General features: G+C 42.7%; 1 protein-coding gene across 1 annotated transcript in view; it reads left to right on the top strand.

The window, feature by feature from the left end:
• The first annotated feature begins 5,347 nt into the window (after positions 1-5,347).
• LOC131988743 (glutamate receptor ionotropic, NMDA 3B-like) overlaps positions 5,348-14,909 on the top strand; it is a 90,190-nt gene continuing 80,628 nt past the window's right edge. Inside the window, exon 1 of the mRNA XM_059353974.1 lies at positions 5,348-6,112. Within this exon, the coding sequence (XP_059209957.1) occupies positions 5,576-6,112 (537 nt within the window). The 5' untranslated portion in view covers positions 5,348-5,575. The remainder of the gene's footprint in view (positions 6,113-14,909) is intronic.

Below are 14,909 nucleotides of genomic sequence, written 5' to 3'. Positions count from 1 at the left end.
TGGGTTGGAAAAACAAGAATTTTCTTACCCTCCCATCCCTGCTCCATCTGCTACTTGGGTCCAAACAGTCACTGGATCTTTGACCTGCTGGAGTCTCTACAGGAACAGTCAGGGGATCATTAATAGGCTTCATCCTCTGGGGACCACAACTGCCTGTACAAAATTGAATGATAATCCATCCAGTGCTTAGTCTAGCTGTGATATTTCAGTCTGCACTGGAGTGGTGGACCTTGCATAAACTTGCATAAATACATATCTCTTTCACCTCAAAATACAGAATTGAAAAATTCTGAAACAAAAAAATCATAACACCACAAATGAGAGCGAGTGTCTTTAAAGAGGCTTCAATAATCCGCAATAATGAAATCTGTTACCACCTGAGTGCTGCATGAGCGGTTTAAAACAGAAAGGAATCTTGGCAGAAAATGAAATATGCACAAACACACACCAGACACACACAATGCCTGCACTCTGCCGCGCACACACACACACACACACACACACACACACATGTACAGTACACATGTGCAGTCACAGACACACAGGCTCAAACCCCCACACACAAGACGACACATTTACACATGCAGGGTGCTGCTGTTGCTTCCAGATAAGTCTCTCTCCATAGACCAGTGTCTTTGTACATCAGGGGGAGCAGAGGGTGAAAGGAACTGCGACGGATGAACTCATGTCGTTAATTTGTTTCAACTCTAAAAGACACAACACTTGCCAACACCAAATCTTCCTCCAACATTACCACTTCTTCTCACTTGTGTACTTTTTCCTGCTCCCTGCAACCCTTTCCAGTTTAGCTACATGTGGATATTTCTCTTTCTTTCTTCCCTTTTTTCCTTCCTTTCTCTCTCCCCGTCCTTCTATTCTCGCCTCTCAGTCTTGCCCCTTGTTAGCGAGCATTGTGCTAAAAGGTGATATTAGTGGCTTTAGTGCAGTGCCAGGAATACTAACTCACAGCTCCCTGGCATTTCAACAGCCTCTGTGCTACCTGGGTTTGTACTGCCAGATTATTTAGGATTACATTTACACGAACAGACACACACATACACACAAAGAGACGCACACATGCATAGACACAGACTTCCCCCCCTCACAGAGGAGCACCAACCTTACTCAAATTGGCAGTTGTTGTTGGCTCACCCCTCGGCTGAACCGCTATGTTCTCCAGCAGTCTTCTACCAGTGTAATTGCAGTTCCGGCTCAGGAATTAATCACTGATGTGGTTTAATGGTGTGGGTTGTATGTTTGGGGGCAAAAAAAAAAAAAGAAAATTTGCTGTCTACCTCAAAGAAACAGAAATGTAAAAAAGGAGAGTTAGAGGGAAAAGATCAGAGGGAAATGGGAATGAAGGTAAAGGCAGGACCAAATGGGAGGAGCTGGGGAGATAAACGGATGAGGAGAGGATGTGTGCACATTTGAAATGCAAAGACAGAGGGCAGGTGGAGAGAGGAGTGGAAGGAGCAGAGGGCAGGAGGTGACGAGGCAACAGGAGAGGAGGGATCTCACACAGTGAAACCGAAACGTGGCCCCCGCTAGCAGAGATGAAGGGCTACTTTAATTGGGTTTCTGATGCCTTCTTAATCCCTTTCTCCATATTAATCCCTTACAATGTACATAATCAAAACAAATACTCCCATGGGGGCACAGCTGTTAATAGGAAACAGTAATACAGATAAAGTGTGCATTTGAGATACCTGTATATAAACCTTTGGGGACAAACTAAGGACATGTCCCAGTCATCACTCTCCCTGTGCAGTGGTGCCAAAGGGGACTTGCCATCACACTTGAGACCTTTAATAAGCATCCTCCTGCTGGAATGTATTGTGCTGCTGCAAAGTAATTGTGCAGTCATTCTATTCTTGAACACGGCTTGATATCCATGCAAGGCGGCAACAAGTGGAAACAAGTCACCTTGCCCAAAAATAAAAATTACATTTGGGTCTACCTTTTTTTCTCAGTTCTGTTTGTGCCGACTGCTGAAAAATATCTATTCCCAACGCTCCCAATGCTTCAATTCGTCATGCAGCCACTTACGAGGCTCTAGAGTTTATAGTGTCTATACTTAACAATGCATATAATTAATTTCACAGTTAATTCTTTTCACTCTTATGGTGGATTCAATTTGGAATGCTTTTTCTAAGCTGCAAAACTTACTCTACCGTTTTTTGAGTGACTTTATTAACATTTAAGACTGCTATGTGCATTTTAGTTGCATTTGGGGGAAGATGCCTTAGTGATATTATTTATTCACCGGAAAATGAATATGAGGTGTTTGAGTGTGATGTAAGTACATACAGTGTTGTCATGCATAAACCTACTTAGTATGGGGGTAAAATAAAGGCACCTGCCCCTGGGAGTCATTTTTATTTTAAATGTTTATAGATTTTATAATTTACACAATGGATGCCATCTAATCAGGAGCATTGCTTTTATTGATTTATCATTTACACAGTAAAATAAACTGTTTTCAAAAAGCCAAGGAGGGCTGCCTCAGTGTCATTTATTGTTAAAGCATCAACGAAACAAAGAAAATAACGAACAGTATTTTAATTATGGCACCAGTTCTGCATTTTAAAGAGAGGTCTGTGGGTAAATTGCCACAAGATGCTTTTGCAAAACAATTAGGTGTCGGTTTGCAGTTGTGAATTTTTTTTTAAGAGAATGCTTTTCCTTATTTTGCGTCATATATATTACAGAGTTGAATGTTCATATTAAATGGGGCCTGTTTGATTTTATCTTTTCACAGCAGAAAATGCCACTCCATTGCAGTTATAGTCATTCCTCACACAATCTAATATCAGTAAAACCCCTAGTCTAGGTTAATTTCTCCCCAATTTTGGATAACATTCCTCCTCAAAATGTTCTGTGGTGTAGTTTGTTAGTTAAGAAGCTTTTATTTGTGATGTCACTGCAGAAAGTGTCACTGCTCCTATTCCTCTGCTACATGTAGCTACATGCTAACATCAATGAAACCCCTAGTCCTGGTTAATTTATCCCCAATGTCAGATCACATTCTTGCTAGAGCATATTTGATCTTGTAGATGTTGGTTTTTGAAGCTTTGGTGATTTTTCATGATAATTGTGTGGCTAAGCTCCATCTCCGACTGGGCTTCTTTGGGGGCGGGGCTTAAAGAGGCAGATCGTCTCAGACAGAGGATGAGTAAAGGTGCACCAACCATGGTCAGAATGAGGAAAATTACATGTTTTTGAAAAATTATGCATGTAAACATGTTTTCTTAGAAACCCAAACACTTGACTGGAAATTTGCACAATAGGTCCCCTTTAAACATAAGCCAATCTATGTTTTTCTTCAAACAAATAATTTGTTCCTCATATGGATCTCTAACTGGATTTTTAAATTCTTCTACAATGTGTCTCTGTAACACTTTTAGCTTCACCATTTTACCCTATAGTCTTATAATTTTCCGTCATACTATCATGTGTAAATATACGTTCGGTTAGGCGTTGTTATGCTGACTCGCCGCTATAATGACATTAAGCACATGATCTACTGCACTTAAAGTGACAAACGGTATATCATTATGTTACTGACATTGTCAAATCTGAGCTCATGTTCGAAAGAATGTGACATCAAAAAATATAGTGTTGATATAATAATATAATGTGAGCAAATGTGATTATAAGGTAAGAAGAGAAACTGTTCCTGTAGCATGTGATTATAGGTATTTTATTTTTACATGATTTGATATCTTGGAAGTAGAAAAATTGCTTCAGCAGCCTGGTATATCCAGACACCTGCATATTTTATATAAGGCACCTTGTGGTGAACTTGACTTGACCCAATAACCACATTTTACAGCATACACAGAGAGGAGTACATTTGGAAACACTTAGTTTGTTCTTGTTCCGGCCCAGCTTCAACAGGTACCTGAGGGAGAGTGTGTGAGGAGCCATGCAAGTTTAATGTTGCTGGTTTCTGCTGCAGAACAAAGCCCACAGTGTTGGTTTTCATCTTTCCTCTATATGGAGCAAGTGGAGCATGAGGAGACGGAGGAAAGGTAAGAAAACACTTTGTGCCCAACTGGATCAGATTTGTCAGTAAAACCGCACTGGTATCACACCAGGTCACCCAGCAGGCTGTGAAATGACTTGTTGATCCCCAGGAATGTGTATGTATGTGTGTATATGTGTGTGTGTGTGTGAGGCAGACAGAGCCAGTGATACCTTTATCTGCAGGTGGAAACCTTTTCATGTCAGACCTCTCACACTGAAATGGCCCCTGCAGCCTCACCCCTATCCCAAAGCCGCAGAGAGCGAGACAGAAAGAAGAGGCAGAAAAACAAGAAAAGATAGACATTTGAAGCATCAGTGGTGTCTGACAAACAGTGAATTATCAGAAAAAGAGAATGTGGGGGCCCAGAGAGAGCCACACACGCCACTGCCCAGATTTCTGCCGGACATGAAGATTTACTGAATGTTCTGCTCTGACGATGGCAAATTAGATCGGGGGAGAAGAGAAGTGAGAGCTGAATGAATGAAAGGAGGACTGAGTGCTGTCCCTTCCATGAAGCCAAATTAGCATGCACAGTAGATCTCTTTTATGGCAGTGGCGCTGTCCGTGGTGCTGAAGAGATGTGGTTACACAACGGATAATGTTCTACTTGGACGGCAGGAAGGAAAGTGGGAATAAATCTCAGTGGAACATTGAGATTTCAGCAAGCTATTAGCTTTGTGTTGGCCAAACCTGGCAGGGACATTGTGGTCGGAGCTGCAAAGGTACTTAAAAGTGTCCTATTAGCTCCTGAAACAAATGGCAACCATTTATAACACCATCCAATTCTCCCCTTTTTGGGGGGACAAAAATCAATCTTATTGAAACTTGCAGCAGTTTATTTTCAATATTTATGCTCTAAATGTGTGTTTTAGAAAGGTTTCTACCAGCCTTAGGCTAAGAGAATATTATAGTAAATGAGTTTGCCTTTCACTAAAATGCAAAAAATACACTATAACCTCTGAAAGTAATTTCTGGATTGGATTGCCTGTCTTATGCTACAAAAAAATCATAAAATAATTACAAGGAGACATATTTGATTGCTTGTAATTTCAATTCTGAATGAAAACATTAAGTGCAAATTCTCTCTGGGACGCGAAGAAGCGGAAGGAAATGTTACCCGACGAATTTTCATTAAAATTCAACAAGAGGCAGGCTCCGTGAGAGGTTAGATTATTGGCCGGCAGGCGCATGGACACACACACATTGAGACACGCGCACACACATACACACACACACTTCACAGCTGGTGTGCCTTCCTCCAGCAGAGACTGACAGAAGCGGGGCGACCGCTCTAAGCTGTGAGCGCTCATCTCTCCTCTCCTCCACCAAGCGCGTCTTTTTACTGTTGACATAAAAACTTTGAAGAGGTGAGAGCCGGAACGTCAAAACGCCGACAAATCACCGTCGACATCGTGCATCAATAAAGGGGGGGAAAGAAAAGAACCATCAAGTCCGAGAAAAAGCGTTGGAGCCGGGAGAAAGAGGGAGCTATGCCATCTCCCGCCGAGCAGAGCCCAGTCCTCCTCTGTTGTGTGTCGGAGCTGCAGCATGGTGTCTCTCTCTGGACTCTGGACCTACTGCCTCGCCCCCGGGAGACCTCATCTCCTCTTCCTCTCCGCCAGACCGCTCCTGCTGCTGCTTCTATTTACCGTCCTGTGCTCCCCGGAGCCGTGCTTCCCGCACCCGCAGCCTTGCCACATCCTCGCCCGGATAGGACACACCGTGCGTCTCGGCGCGCTCTTGCCGACCCGACAGCCGGCACGGATACAAAACGCGCTCAACCGCGCCCTGGCTAGCCTCCGGCACCAGAGCGGAGGTGGGGCGGACTCCACCACGACAGCCTCCCAAACGCCTCCTCTGCTGCCCTATAACCTGAGCCTGGAGATGGTGGCTCGATCGCCCGCTGGAGGGGACCCGGAGTCGCTGTCCCGGAGCGCCTGCCAGGACCTGGTGGTCAGGGGGGTGTCCGCGGTGCTCGCCTTCCCCCGCTCCAGGGAAGAGCTGATCCAGGTGGAGTTCCTGTCCTCTTTCCTGGAGCTCCCTTTCATCTCCATCCTGGAGGACACAGAACCTCTAGTGACTAAGGTATGCTGTCCCCGTGCACCTGTAGCAGTACAGGCACACTGAAGGTTATGTCATTGTTTTCTGCACCTTGCACTTTAATAAGCAGCAACACATTTTCAGCTGGACTTTATCACAGAGTCGACACACAGATAAACCTTTGCCTGACCTGTTAGCCTGTGGCAAGGATTTTGGTGTCTGAGCTGGTGAAAACTCATCTCAGCAGCCAGATTTTTAAACCAAGCTAAAGGCAAAGGAATCGTTTAAGGAAAGGTAATTGTACCAAGGATCAATTATTCTTAAGAATGATTAGAATAATACCATTGGGGAACAATATAGTAAAAATATAATGTGGATAATTGGACTAGAAGATTAAAAGGCCATTTAGTGTCTCCGACTCTTAAGTTGCAGCACTAAATGTCTTCTTCCAGCAAAGTGTGTGTTCAGATTGATCTCAGCTGAGCGTTTCACTGGTGCACCTGCAGGCCCTTCACATGCATGTTTAATATCTGGTAGCTCTGCCTTAGTATTGGACTGAAACCCTCCAGCCCTCCAGCAGCAGAGGTTTAAAGTGAAATGCTTTCTCTCTCTCTCTCTCTCTCTCTCTCTCTCTCTCTCTCTCTCTCTCTCTCTCTCTCTCTCTCTCTCTCGTTAAGCTCTCCTCTTCTTGTGTGTGTGTGTGTGTGTTAACAGACTCTGTGTGCATCTGTGTGCACCTCAATGGGAGTGTGTGTGTGCATGTATGATTGAAGACGGCTGTGTTTTGGCAGCTTTCACAGTGAATCATTCAAACAGTTGAGATGCTGATAGATGGATGCTGTGGAGAGGCGTGGTCGGGGGAATTTGTGCGTGGTCACATCTGTATGTTTATACATGTGTGTGTGTGTATGTGTGTGTGCAAATTTGTAGGTAAGCAATATGTGTGTGTGTGTGTGTGTGTGTGTGTGTCATGTTAGTATTCCCAGCAGCAGTCGAGCTGCTTGCCAGTCAGTCAATCCAACTCCAGTCATATCTGCCTCTATCCAACTGAGCAGCCAACTGCATCTCTGTCACACACACACTCTTGCAAAGGGGGAACAGGACACACACACAGAAGGGCACATAAAGAGGACTTCAACTTTCATGCGTGTGCAACACACACACACACACACACACACACACACACCGGCTGAACTAAGAAGCAGCATTAGGGAACAGAGAGAGAGAGAGAGGGAGGAGTGGAGGAAAAGATCTATAGTTTAAGTCTGAAATCTTTGTCCTGTCGCGTCTCTTTGTCAACAATGGATTGCTTATTCGATTTCAATAAAGCTTGCATGAATGAGAAGTCACACCACTTGACGAATGTGTCGGCAATGCAAGGAGATAAGCAGGGGAGAGCGGGAGGAAAGAGAGAGGAGAGATGAGGGGAGGAAGAGAGGAAGGGGTGGGCAGGGGAGGAGGAGAGGGCTCTTTTTGAGCTGTGGGAGGCCTTTCAGTTCTTCAGAACTGTGCCAAGCAGTCAGTGGGCAAAAGAGAAACAACCATCACTCTCTTTCTCTCTGTGTCTCCCTCTTTCAGTATTTTTAGCAATAATTTTCAAGCAGCATTTTCATATAAATGGATGCCAGTTTGCTTTGTTGTTTAAGCTACAGAGAAGTGTTTCAGCCTTTTTATTAAATTCATGGAATCTTTTTTTTTTTCCCTTAGTGTCAGGTTTCTTGGTTCATACGAGGTGACGTGTTCTAGGTGTCTGCCAGCAGCAACATCTGTTTGTTTGTATGCCGTGGAGGAAAAACAGGGCAGCGACGAGGAGGATGCAGCAGATATATAAAAGACGAAGGACAGAAACTCGAAATTAGAAAAGGTTAAAGATAACACAGTACTGAGTACTGGACTGATCTCTATAGGAAAATGAAGTGCAGAAAAATGAGCCATTTAGAACCAGAAATATAATTAAATATAAAAGGAATAATAAACTTGCATAGACTATTCTACAGCACTACATTATTTAGAAGAAATATCTAATTGTGATTATTTTGACTGATATTGTTATTGCAAAATGATTCAAGATATTAGAGGGAGTGATCATTTTTGCATAATACTCTCATTTTCATTTAAAAATCTAATAAAATGTGTGATGTTTTGCGAGAATCTCTAGCAAACAAACATTATTTCTTAAATCTGTTTAATAAAATTTGTTGGCCGGGACATCTCAGATGGAATTTTGACACATACAATTCAACAACTATTGAGCTTCTGATAAGGATATTGCACTACTCCATATTGTGATTTCAATAAAATTTTGATTAATCTAGCAGCCCTAAGCTTGCATAATATGAAATATCAAGGATACCCCCCTTCTGTTGTTGTAAAAGTTTGTGTTGTTTCTTGAGTTAACAGTATAGCGCTTAAAAAGTTCCTTAATTATTAAAATCAATAGAAAATGAGTTGCTAATCCTCCTTTTATGAGAAAAAATGGCAACCTTTTTCTGTTTCCATTATCTCATAAATAAGGATTTGCAGCTTTTATCCATTTTATATAAGTGTAAATGCGATGTTTTCTTCCGATTTGAAGACATCCCCCTCTCAGGGACATTTTTCACTATTTTCTGACATTGAAGTGAGTCAAAAAAATGGATCGATTTATCACCCAACTGCTTTGTAGAAAGCGACAAAAATCATTAGCCCCCAAACAGCATGAATTTCAGTTTGTGGCCAGTTGAAATGCATTCTCTTTCTTTACCTCTCCAGGGTTTACCTCCATAGACAAAGAGTAATGTGAGAAATAAACTAAAAGGAGGTTGGGAGGAGGTGGGACCGATTCTTAAACACACGCAGAGGGCAGTGACGAGTGGGCTGGGTCAACAGGGAGGCAAATTGTTACCCTGTACAAACAAGGAACAGTACACTGGTTTTTCTGCTGATAGCAAAATACACAAACAGAAGATATAATTCTAATTAAAAATGCTATTTACATTTTAGCATCAGTGGAGGAGGAGTACTCCTGAGACAGAGAAGGAGGGCTGGAGAAATGCAGAGACAAAACAAACGCCTCTGCCAAAAATGTACCGGATCCGTCACAGATTGATCCAAATAGAGGAGGTTTTTTTTGTTTGTCTTTGGAAGGAGAGACTTCTCCCTGGAGTTTTTTCATGAAATTGTGTAGATTTTTCCCTGCAGGGCATTGGGAATTAAGCCTGTGTTTTTTTCTGGTGAACAGATCCCTTCTCTGGACATCAGAGAGAGGTAGATATAAACACAGAAAGGAAGAGAAACACTTGCACATGCAGCTGGAGACACTTGCTGTGCTTCCTTCCAGCTGTCAAGTAAATTTTACACACATTTTAAAATGCCACAAAAAAATGAAAGGGGACTTGTTGAGTGTGTTGCTATTACAGGCTAAATAAACCTACCCAAGGTCAAAGAACATGTCTTTCAGAAATTAATTCATATTTTTTCTTTACTGTCAGCTAATTTTTGCCATATTCTTCCTGAAGACAAAAACATTGCTTGGCAGCGCCGCGGTGGGGGCGTCATACAGCCTGTGTGACATTTCTTGGAGGTTGTGATGATAGATGTTTCCCAGGCTACCTTTCAGTTCACCCGAAATTACTGCTGAAGGGCTGTCATCATTATGTGCTTGACAAGTGAATTTCTTTCTAATTATCACAAGTTTGCTGTTGTCAAAATATTCAAAATATGTTGCAATAGCGGGGAAATTCCAGCAGCGGCGGAGACACGTGAAGAGGACACAGACGGAGAGAGGGACAGACAGACAAACAGAGTCAGACAGAGACAGAGGTCGGTTGTCCGTCTCCTCCTCTCTGCTTAGTCAGACTGAGCTGTGGGACTTGGTGATGCGTCTCAGCAAAGGAAGTGCTTATTCCTCCCAACCTACTTAAGCTAATTAGAACCAGTGTATGACCCCTAACTGTAAATCTCTCCTGTTCATCTATGGCAGGGAGGAGGAGAGGAGAGGAGAAAGGAAAGAGAAACAGAGGAGAGGAAAGGAACAAAGGACAGATGAGAGGAGAGGAGAGGAGAAAGGAAAGAGGAACAGAGGAGAGGAGAAAGGAAAGAGGGAAAGAGGAGATGAGAGGAGAGGAGAAAGGAAAGAGGGAAAGAGGAGACGAGAGGAGCGGAAATGAGGAGAGATGAGGAGGAGAGAAGAAAGGAAAGAGGGACAGAGGAGAGGAGAGAAAAGGAAAGAGGGACAGAGGAGAGGAGAAAGGAAGGAGAGGAATGGAAAGAGGGACAAAGGGGAGGAGGAGAGGATAAAGGAAAGAGGGACAGAGGAGAGGAGGAGAGGAGAAAGGAAAGAGGGACGGAGGAGAGGAACAGAGGAGAGGAGAAAGGAAGGAGAGGAATGGAAAGAGGGACAGAGGAGAGGAGGAGAGGAGAAAGGAAAGAGGGACAGAGGAGAGGAGGAGAGGAACAGAGGAGAGGAGAAAGGAAGGAGAGACAGAGGAGAGGAATGGAAAGAGGGACAGAGGAGAGGAGAAAGGAAAGAGGGACTGAGGGGAGGAGGGGAACAAAAAAAATAAATGGCCTTCCAATTCCCATCAGGGCCATTATGGGCATTTGGGCAGGTGATTTGTTCATCAGAATCTTCTCATGGAACGAGGGAAAGAAATGAAATTGAGGATATTTGATGTTTAAAAGGAGAAATTTAGAAATAACCTTAATTAACCCAAAAAATAAATCATCTGGGTTTTGAAATTGGTATTCCACCAGTGTTTTAGGATGTGTTGGCAATAGAAGCATAGTCATTATCGAATAAAAATAACTCGTTTGTGCAACAGAGTTAATTGAAAGCGACCAATCTCAGCTCACTCTTAATGCGGCCGGGCCTTTTATAAAGCGCAGTCGTACTGAACAATTCTAGATACGCTGATAGTATCACAGAAATTATTTTTGTGGATCATGATTTCTATTCCGGAAATGTATTAGCAGAGGGGAGCTGAAGGAAATGGTTTTTGCTGATTCCTGAATGTGATTACGTGAGAGGGGTGGTACGGTGTGAATTCATTATTTGTCGTTCTTCACAGTGGAAGCTGTGTTCCCGCAGCTCCGTTACTGTCACTTTGCTCCCAGCTGCACCTTTTGGCTGCAAATTCAGGACTGTATTTCACAAAAGTCTGACTCTGAATATCACTCATATTTTTTTTCCCGTCTTTGTAGTTCAGTTAGCTCCATTATTTCCACATGAAATGTTATATTCTCGTACTCCCTACAAAGCAGAGGAGCAGTTTATTCATATTTCTCAAGGTCTAGCTTCAACTTGTGTGGTTTTTAAAAAAAAAAATTTACGCAGACCTTTTATATGCACATTAGAAGGCATATTTGCTTGGATCCTGTTGCTCTGACCCCTCACTTATTACAGCGATATTCCTAATGTTGATGATTTGATCTTAAACTATTTGTAATTTAGCTCATTGTGCGGCTGCAATTTAACTCCCTCTGAATCCCAACATTAGTAGAAATGCCTAAACTGCAAATGTCACTGTCATTAGCCCTTTCCCTTCAAACATAATCACTACAATACACACTCGAGTACAGTCCTGTAAGTGTATTATTCATGAATTTCTCACTGTTTATGATTCGGAATAACCTTTATCATTCTGGTGGGGAACTACTTTCCCCGCTGCAATCTATCCATCCTGCATTCTTTCATTAAGTCACTTCTTTTTTTTAATGACATACCTCATTCTGCTTAGTAAAATGAAGATTAGTACAGTAAAAAACCCAATTTGCGACTTTGAATGAAATTACATTTTAATCCAGGGACCCTGCTGAATAAGACGCATTGTGGCTCTGAGCTAGCCCTGCTCTCAGAGGACACGCACACTGCACACACGAACACACACACACACACACACACACACACACACATTTATGCACGTACGTATGCAGAAAAGCACATGCACGAGCCACACACAAATGTACACCTGCATATATATGTGATTAACGCACACGCATACACATACAGTGTCGTCTCTCACTAAAGGTTATTAAGCCTAATGAGGCTTTACAAGGCCATGCTGCCTTTAGTGTTTTCTTTGAGATGAAGAGGGGATTTGTGCCCCGACCACAGTGGAATAAATGAGTGCAAGGAGAGGGACAAAACTTGTGTCGAGCCAGAGCCGCAGGCAAACTGACAGTTTGAGACAAGCAGGCCACTTAATGCAAACAGCTCAAAGCTTTTTCTTTATTAGTGTTATGATGACAGTCCAGCGTGGTCTTGACTGAGCCAGATTAATTGAGCAGAGCAGAAACAGCCGAGTGTGTATTACCAAAAGGACCGTGGGCCTGTTTGAGCTGCTCAGTATGGCATTTGAGTTTGTGTTTGTAATGTTTGGCTTGTGTTCGGCTTGTGTTCTCGCCTCTGGTGAAACAAATGTTTCCAGTAACTCCACACCAGTACGAGATTTCTCCATAGAGCGAAATAATAAGCCAAGCAGACCAGTGATGGATGGAGGCAGAATTGGAAATAAAAGGGCTGCATGTTTCAGAGAGAGGGAGATGTGGTTGTCATTATGGTGGGATTGAGCGAGGTATGTATGGATCGAGGAATGAGGGATCAAGGAAGAAAGAGGGGAATGACTGGGTAGGGAATGCTAAAAGGAGGGATCAGGAAGGAGAGAGGGAATTGGGTATTAGGGAACAAGGGAAGGAGAGATTAAGGAAAAAAGGGAGAAATCTAGCAGTTGGGTATGAGGAAATGAGGGAGGATGGGAAGAAATCTGTTGCAGAATGTTATGAAGGAAAGGTTATCATTCAGTAGGGGCAAGGAAGAAAGGGGGGACCAAAAAAAGCACAGGAGGGAAAGAATTTTAAGATTTAGGAATGAGGGATGGATGGATGCAGGACGAAAAGGATGTAGAAAGGTGAATCAGGAAAGAGGGCGTAAGGAAAAAAGAAATGGATCAGCTACAGAACACAAGAAGGAAAGAACAACTGGACAAAGGAAGAGTGAAGTAGTGATCAAAGGAGGAATCAAATGGGGATCAAGGATGAAAGGAAAAAAAAGCCGGTATGTAATCTCAGAATTTATCGACTATCTGTCCGACGACAATTTAGCCTCCGGGGGCAACAGCCAATATTTCCAGGGTTCCAGTTCAGTCGGTGGATATCCAGATAGACTTCCTCCTCGATCATTGTTCACAATCCGAACTTCACTGATACTTTTTAAGTTAAAAGGCCTAGATGACATTTTGTCTTATCTATATAAACAGACATCAGCACATTAATGCAGATAAAGTTGTTGTTTTTTTAAAGCGCTGATTAAAAAGATGATGGCCGATGGGTTTTGAGATTACATTTGGGCCAATGTGTCCCTCTTTTTTTTTTTTATCTCTACACTGTTTACCTGCATTCAACCAAAACTCGCTCAAAAGTGATTGGACAATTCAACTTGTACCACAAACACAATGAAAATGGAAATGCTTTTGATACCAAGATCTTGTTCAGTCATTCATATGATATCTGTTTGGATAGATCATAGGGTTGGGCGATATGAGAGAATATACCGTACAACCAGCCTGTTCTCCCATCAAAAACATCAATATATTAGTGTACAGGCAGCGAAAAATGAGCAAACGTTGAACAAACAACGGACTTTCACCCAGGAGAGTGGGGTTCACGTCCCGTGGGAAAACAAAAGTAAACCATTTTTAATTTAAGTTGTTTATGTTACATTTTTTATGGAACTTGCGGCAGTACCGCCAGCCGCGATACGTACAAACGTGCCGTAATTTGCGGTACCGACACACAACCTCTTCTGCTGTTTATGTTGTAGAACTTGTTGGTACAACAGTAGAAATGTGTCCACTGGTCAAGGTTTTGTCAGTACGGTTTCCACCGCGGTAGCTATTCTTGTGCGATCTCATACAATCTCACAGTCTCATTATTCTCGCCCCGTTTTATGATCTTGCAAATCCAGCTGCCTGCTAGTAACTTCATTTGGGATACAGAGCAGGAGGAGGCTTCCTGTGAACCTTAAAACCTGTAACATTTGGGATTATTGTTCTCAAGCTTCCATTTTGAAAGGATTTTACTTTTACTGTTTTAAATCTGTTTCCAAATATAAGAAGAAAGTACGTCACGTTATTTCAAAGCAGTTACTAATTGAAATCACTGTTCGATGGATCGTTACTGTGATATGAAGTTATGTAATTCATGATGAAGCTTTTGGCCATATCGGCCACCCGTAATTGATTAGATGGTATGTGATGAGGGGAAGAGGGATCATAAAAAATTGAAGGAGTCAGTTGAGAGACGGATGGGGAAGAGGGGACGGAAGGAAAAAAGAAGGAAGAAACGGTCTCAGAAGAAAGAATCAGGTGTGAAATGAGTAGAGAAGGGATCAACAGCAGAGGAAAGGATAGATGGAAGGTTGCAGGGACGGAAGGAGGGATGACAGAGGGCGGGGGATGAGGGTATTGAGGGAATGCAGGGAGGGATGACGGGAGGTCTGGGCCTTGTGCTTTCTCTTCCATTGAGGAGTTTGATGGAGGCAGTTTTATCTAAACTGTGCCGGTTCATTAGAGGATTAGTGAGTGATAACTTCGAGCTATCTGTGATTGAAAAACACCCTCACACCTACATGCGCACACCCAAACTGATAAGTGAAAGCACACACACACACATTCTGTCTGATGCTCGCACACATTGCACATATATTAACTCATGCAAACATATTCAAAACACACAGAGATGAAAATACACATGTTGACATACTTTCAAACGTCCCACATCCTCCCAAAGTTTCTACCATCTTTCCCTTTCATATAACTTATGCTGTTGACTGTGCGGCAGTTGTTTTTGTGTGTATGTGTGTGTG

Source organism: Centropristis striata, chromosome 16 (genome assembly GCF_030273125.1).
Source record: "Centropristis striata isolate RG_2023a ecotype Rhode Island chromosome 16, C.striata_1.0, whole genome shotgun sequence".
Lineage (NCBI taxonomy): Eukaryota > Metazoa > Chordata > Actinopteri > Perciformes > Serranidae > Centropristis > Centropristis striata.
Note: the sequence above shows the minus strand (reverse complement) of the source record. Positions and strands in the feature narration are given on the sequence as shown.